General features: G+C 38.5%; 1 protein-coding gene across 1 annotated transcript in view; it reads left to right on the forward strand.

Moving 5' to 3' along the window:
• LOC127849051 (low-density lipoprotein receptor-related protein 2-like) overlaps positions 1 to 6,803 on the forward strand; it is a 121,898-nt gene extending 115,095 nt beyond the window's left edge. The window contains exons 21-23 of the mRNA XM_052381773.1: positions 2,559 to 2,779; positions 5,012 to 5,113; positions 6,291 to 6,803. Coding sequence (XP_052237733.1) covers positions 2,559 to 2,779; positions 5,012 to 5,113; positions 6,291 to 6,803 — 836 coding nt within the window. The remainder of the gene's footprint in view (positions 1 to 2,558; positions 2,780 to 5,011; positions 5,114 to 6,290) is intronic.

Consider the following 6,803-nt stretch of genomic DNA (forward strand, 5'->3'; position numbering starts at 1 on the left):
TGGTTTATAATTACAGAGTTAATTCATTTTTAGCTCATCTATTTTTTGAAAAAAAAATTATGAGCTATTGTCATCAACATCGGCGTCGCGTGGGTTGCGTTGGCGTTGGGGGCGGCGTTGGCCGTTGGCGTCGCGTCGTTTCGGTGTTAAGTTTTGCGTTTAGGTCCCACTTTTCTCAGAAAGTATCAATGCTATTGCATTCAAACTTGGGACACACTTACTTACTATCATGAGGGGACTGGGCAGGCAAAAGTTAGATAACTCTGGCGTGCATTTTGACAGAATTATGTGCCCTTTTTATACTTAAAATTGAAAATTTTGGTTAAGTTTTGCGTTTAGTTCCACTTTTCTCAGTAAGTATCATGCTATTGCATTCAAACTTGGTACACTTACTTACTATCATGAGGGGACTGGGGGCAGGCAAATTTAGATAACTCTGGCATGCATTTTGACAGAATTATGTGCCCTTTTTATACTTAGAAAATTGACAATTTGGTTAAGTTTTTGTTTAGGTCCATTTTATTCCTTAAGCATTAAAGCTATTGCTTTCATACTTGCAACACTTACTAACTATCATAAGGGGACTGTGCAGGCAAAGTAATGTAAACTCTGACTGGCATTTGACAGAATTATGTGCCCTTTTTATACTTAGAAATTGAAAATTTGATTAAGTTTTGTGTTTAGGTCCACTTTATTCCTACAGTATCAAAGCTATTGCTTTCATACTTGCAAGATTTATGAACTATCATAAGGGGACCGTGCAGGCAAAGTTATGTAACTCTGACTGGCATTTGAACGGAATTATGGCCCTTTATACTTAGAAAATTGAAAATTGGTTTAAGATTTATGTTTTGGTCCACTTTACCCCTAAAAGTATCATAGATATTGCTTTCATACTTGGAACACTCACAAACTATCATAAGGGTACAGTTAAAAGGACAAGTTGCATAACTCTGGTTGTCATGTTACGGAATTATGGCCCTTTTTGACTTAGTAAACTTTTAATATATGGTTAAATTTTGTGTTTCGATCCACTTTACTTCTTAAGTATCAAGGCTATTGCTTTCAAACTTCAAATACTTACATGCTATCATGAGGTTACTGTACCTGGCAACTTTAATTTTACTTTGACCTTTGAATGATTGACTCTCAAGGTCAAATTATTAATTTTGCTAAAATTGCCATAACTTCTTTTTTATGATTAGATTTGATTGATAATTGATGTGAAACTACTCTACCTGACATACCACAATAGACTCCACCCAAACCATCCCCCGTGCCGTCCCCTCCCCCCTCCCCCTCCCCCCCATCACCCCCCCCATTTGTTTTTTTTTTTTTTTTTTTTTTTAAGATCATCTCACAAATGACCACCACACCCTCACACTAGAACCCCACCCACCCCCCCCCCAAACCCCCCCCCCCTAATTTTTTTTTTTTTTTTTTTTTTTTTTTTAAGATTCATCTCACACAAATTACCACCACACCCTCACCTATACCCCCCCCATTTTTTTTTTAAAATGGTTATGTTTGAAATACCGTCCAACCATCGCACCACCAAACCCCCCCCATCGCGCCCCCCCAACCCCCCCCCCCCCCCCCCCCCCCCCCCGATTTTTTTTTTTTTTTTTTTTTTTTTTTTTTCGTTTTTTGGAAGATAATGTAATAAATGTCCACAACCCCACACTATACACCCCTCTTCACTCCACTCCTCCCTCCTTTGTGATTGAAAATGAGAGTCCCTTCACCTTTAAAAAGAAAATAGATGAGCGGTCTGCACCCGCAAGGCGGTGCTCTTGTTTAATTGTAGGTGTTCCAAGCACAAATTCATAAGCTTTATAGGGATTTAAGTACTATGAAAATAACATTAACCAATAGGTTGTACCTCTGTAAAAAGAAATTTAAGAGGGTTACATTGTAGTTGATCATTGTTCACACTTTCCACCTCAACTGGATTTTAGTTTAGAAGAGACTTCCCTTTAAATGAAAAAAATCCATGAAAGGGGAAATTGTCATCTGTTATTAGCCTGTGCGTATTGCAAAGGCTAATCTCAATGCACATGCATTTAGCCCCCTTTTCCAAGAGAGACCCTCATACACAAATGCATAAAAATGCAAGATCATGTAAATGATACAGTTGTCAATATCAAAAAAAAGCAATACGTTTGAATACAAGCAAAGTAAATATCTATCATTATGCATCAATAGTTCAAAAACCAGTTTAACGACAGGTCACAAACAGCCCAAAACAAAACACAAAGCCAACGCAAATGACAAACAATTTAGTATACATGGGCAAAAATGGATTAATTGGCTCATTTAACCCTTTCCCCTAGAAGTGAAAATGGCCTTTGCAACCAGCATAAAACCAGAACAGCCTGCAATTGACTTGCAGACTGTTCAGGTTTTATGCTGTTTGCTGCTCATCAGTATCCAAGGGTTGGAAATTTAGCCTTTAAAACTTGAATCTAGTAAGAAAGGCATATAATTAATGCAACTTTCTAAGGAACTGCAAATGTGTGAAAATACGTATCACAGTGGTAAACGGTTAATCTTCCTAGGCAACCCACCGTTCCTGCTCGTGTCCAACCGTTACTTCATCAACCGCGTAGATCTGACACCTGACAACACAACCGGAATGTACGCTACGTCCGTCGTCCAGGCCAACCTGTCGCACTCAGTGGCCGTGGACTTTGACTACAAGGAGAACATGATTTACTGGACAGATATTAGGAGCCAAAGTAGCACCATCAACCGGCGGAGACTGGATAGAAACGATACGGTATTCATGGTTTATTTTAACATCGTTCTTGGAAAACAGGGCTTAATGCATGCACCCACAGTGTCGTTATATGGAGTATTTCTTAACGAAAATCCAGTTAGGCCGAAAGTGTTGTCCCTGATTAGCCTGTGCAGACTGTACAGGCTAATCTGGGCCGACACTATGCGCATTTACATTAAGCCCCGATTTATTGTCCCCTACTGGTGAGACCGGAGGGGGACTTATGGTTTGCGCTCTGTGTGTCAGTCTGTCAGTCCGTCACACTTTTCCGGATCCTGCGATAACTTAAAATTTCTTCATATTTTTTCATGAAATTTGAAACATGGACAGATGGCAATATGGAGATTATTCAAGTCAATTCATTTTGTTCCTACGTCAAAAATTGTGGTTGATATGGCAACAAATGTAAAAAATAAAATAAAAAACATACTGACAATCTTGGAGTTTCATCGGTAGCCATATTGCTTGGCAATCTCTTGTTCATTATCGTTCCCTTCGATTAAGGAGTTTATAATTTACTGGACCGATATCAGGAGTCAGAGAAGCACCATCAACGGCGGAGAGACTGGATAGAAACGATACAGTATGCAGGGGTTTATTTAGGCTTTTAGTTTTCTTTGTCTTCGAAATCTTCTACATTTGTTTTTTTGGCTTCCAAACCTTCTTCATTTATTTTCTTTGGCTTCCAAATCTTTTACATGTGTTTTCTTTGGCTTCGAAATCTTCTACATTTGTTTTCTTTGGCTTCCAAATCTTCTACATTTGTTTTAGCTATGAAATCGTCTACATTTGTTATTTGGCTTCAAAATCTTCTATATTTGTTTCTTTCTTACGCTTCATTCTCTTTCACATTTGTTATGTGAAAAGACAGCATCAACCATACATGCCAGAAATTTTCGGGTCCAAATCGGGACAGTCCATTAAAAATGTCGGGACATTTGACCAAAAAGCAGGACACCTAAAATGATCAATCATTCCACCTTACTGAAGTCAGTTATCAGCTAATTACTTAAAACCTCATAATTTCTGGCAAATATTGATGATAAATGTGTTTAAAATTGCATGAACACAGACGTTCTCCATTTTCCAGAAGTAAACAAACATGTGCATTATGCAGATGAACCCATTTGTGCAGTCTAAGGCAACGTTCAACGGGATGTGCGCACATCAAGCACTGATTTTATTCAACCAATCATCCATTAACTCTAACTTTAGATTGATGTAATATGTACAAATTATTTTTGAAAATCAGCCAAAAACGAAAGTAAATTTATGTCTCTGGTATCGGTCAGCACTCGATTTGTTTGACATATAAACACTGAATACCGCGTAATAATAGTATATTTGGACTTGATTTGGGCCACAAAAGCAATCTGCTTAATGCACTACGATGCATCTATCCCTAGCAACGACCCTTATCATTAAAATACCCTTGTGTAATGCCCGATAAAATCAATAATTTGCCGATATATCGCTGATAAGTGTCAAAAACAAGACTGGATCACTCGACTAGTAGATATGGTTATTAATAGGGGGCAATAAAGGGATTAGTGATGGTAATTAAAGCCAGACGGAGCTTGAATAGGGAATTTTATTGTGAACTTAAAGAGCGTATATCTTTTTGTTCGAATGTCGGGACAAATAGTGTTACATCGGGGACAACCGGCACAAACACCCAAAAAGCAGGACTGTCCCGCCAAGATCGGGACGTCTGGCATGTATGGCATCAACATAACATGCTTTGAAGTAAAATTTTCAGTCAGATGCTGTGTTAACGAGTTTTGGAAATTTTAAATAGCTGTATCGCTATATACATCCCCCTTGTTGGTGTCATATTTTCATAAGGGGGCTAGGAGTCATTTATGGAAAGTTGAAATAATGGTTTTCTTTATGTATGTCACTAGAAAAAATACTGTGTAGATCACTATGGAAACATTTTATGTGGCTTGGAAGCTTGTATATTATATTGGGGTTTTACCTTATAAGGGAAGGTGCCTGTACACAGAAGTAAACAGTGTTTCAAACATGGCCAATGTAAATGACTGTGACAATATATTCCAAGTGAATTTCCAGCTACGATACCCGAACAACTACTTTAGGCTGCTCATGAGAACTTAGGTTGTGCTTCTGACAAAGATAAAAACCAGCATTTTGTATATTTTGTATATTTTGTTAATGGGGCTTTAATGAAAACCACAATATAATATGAAAGTTTTGATGTTCTCTTTTCAGGAGGTTCTTCATAGCTCCACAGTGCTCAACCCAGACGGGATTGCAGTGGACTGGGTGGGACGTAACCTGTACTGGTGCGATCGCAACACGGACACCATTGAGGTATGTGGCTGGTTATTGTGTATTTTTAAACAGGTTTTCCGAAGGAAAACCGAAGGAAAAAACTGGTTATTAGATTGGCAAATGCGGGCAGGCTGGCTGGCTGGCTGGCGGGCGGGCGGAACAAGCTTGTCTGGGCCATAACTTTGTCGTTCATTGTGAGATTTTAAAATCATTTGGTACACTTGTTAACCATCATTAGACGTGTGTCGCGCGAAAAATACGTCAATATCTCCAAGGTCAAGGTCACACTTTGAATTCAAAGGTAAAAATAGCCATAAATGAGCTTGTCTGGGCTATAACTATGTCATTCATTATGAGATTTTAAAATCATTTGGCACATTTGTTCACTGTCATGGGACGGTGTGTCGCACGAAAGAATCATGTCAATATCTCCAATGTCAAGGTCGCCACGACTAAAAATAGATTTATTTTAAAACAAACTTACAAAGGGGGTTAATTTTGTTTGTTCATTTCAAAAGTTCAGTTTGAGTTGTCTCCCTTTATCAGATTTTTTTTCACAATGAAAACCTGGTTTTGTGACAATTTTGTCCCTTGTTTATGCTTTCCCGGTGGTTTATAGAGAAATATCAGTGAATTAAAACTGATAATTCACTGTTTCAAACAGTGACAATTAACAGTGAAAATTATCGATAATTTTCACTGTTTGACTGTGAAATGACATCATTTTTTAAACGAATGACGTCATTATTCCAGCAAAATTCTTCAGTTAAACTCTTTAATAATGTAAAAAAACGGGGAGAAAAAGCATATAATAAAAAGAAAATTTGTGAAAATATGTGAAAATATTGTTTTCTATGATCACTTGTGAATTAAAACTATATTCCAGAGAATCCAACAAATATCCTCTATTTTATAAATAAATAAAAGCAAATACACAACACACAAGCTGGGTTCTTCAATGCCCTTTAATAGCCATGATTTTCTCAATAATTAATATATAATAACAAAGCAGTCCACAAATTGCGCCCAACGTGGGACTTCAGATATCACCATGGTATGTACTTTATGGAAAGAGATTACAAGTTAAGAATTACAACTGCGAACACTATGGCTGAATGCTTTCGCGCAAATTGTGATTAACGCTTCAGTTGCTTTACATATACTCAAAATTATCGATAGGGTTACAACCAACTGTTAAAAGTTAAACGGGTTACAGGTATCAACTCTCAACGGGAAGTACCGCAAAGTGCTCGTGAAGGATAAATCATTTTTACGCGAGCCTAGAGCGTTGGAGCTGTTCCCAAAATACGGGTACCTGTTCATTTCTGACTGGGGCGATCAGCCGCACATCAGTCGGTTATCAATGGACGGAGTTCAGCGAAAACATATAATAACGGAGGACCTCGCATGGCCGAATGGTCTGACGATCGATTACGTCACAGAGAAACTTTTCTGGGCTGATGCAAACTATGACTACATCGGTATTGCGGACCTTGACGGGCAAAATCGCCACAGAATTCTCGAAGACAATGTTCCTCATCCGTTTGCCATAACAGCTTTCGTTGATAAGATTTATTGGACGGACTGGGAGAGCAATGGCGTCCATTCTGCACGGAAATTCTCCGGGGACAAGCATGTCCAGATAGCCCACATGAGCCACCGCCCGATGGCTTTGGTCGTGTTCCACAAGCTGCGACAACCAGAGAGTGAGTTGCTAGAACAGCCTTAA

The sequence above is a fragment of the Dreissena polymorpha genome, chromosome 10 (genome assembly GCF_020536995.1).
Source record: "Dreissena polymorpha isolate Duluth1 chromosome 10, UMN_Dpol_1.0, whole genome shotgun sequence".
Lineage (NCBI taxonomy): Eukaryota > Metazoa > Mollusca > Bivalvia > Myida > Dreissenidae > Dreissena > Dreissena polymorpha.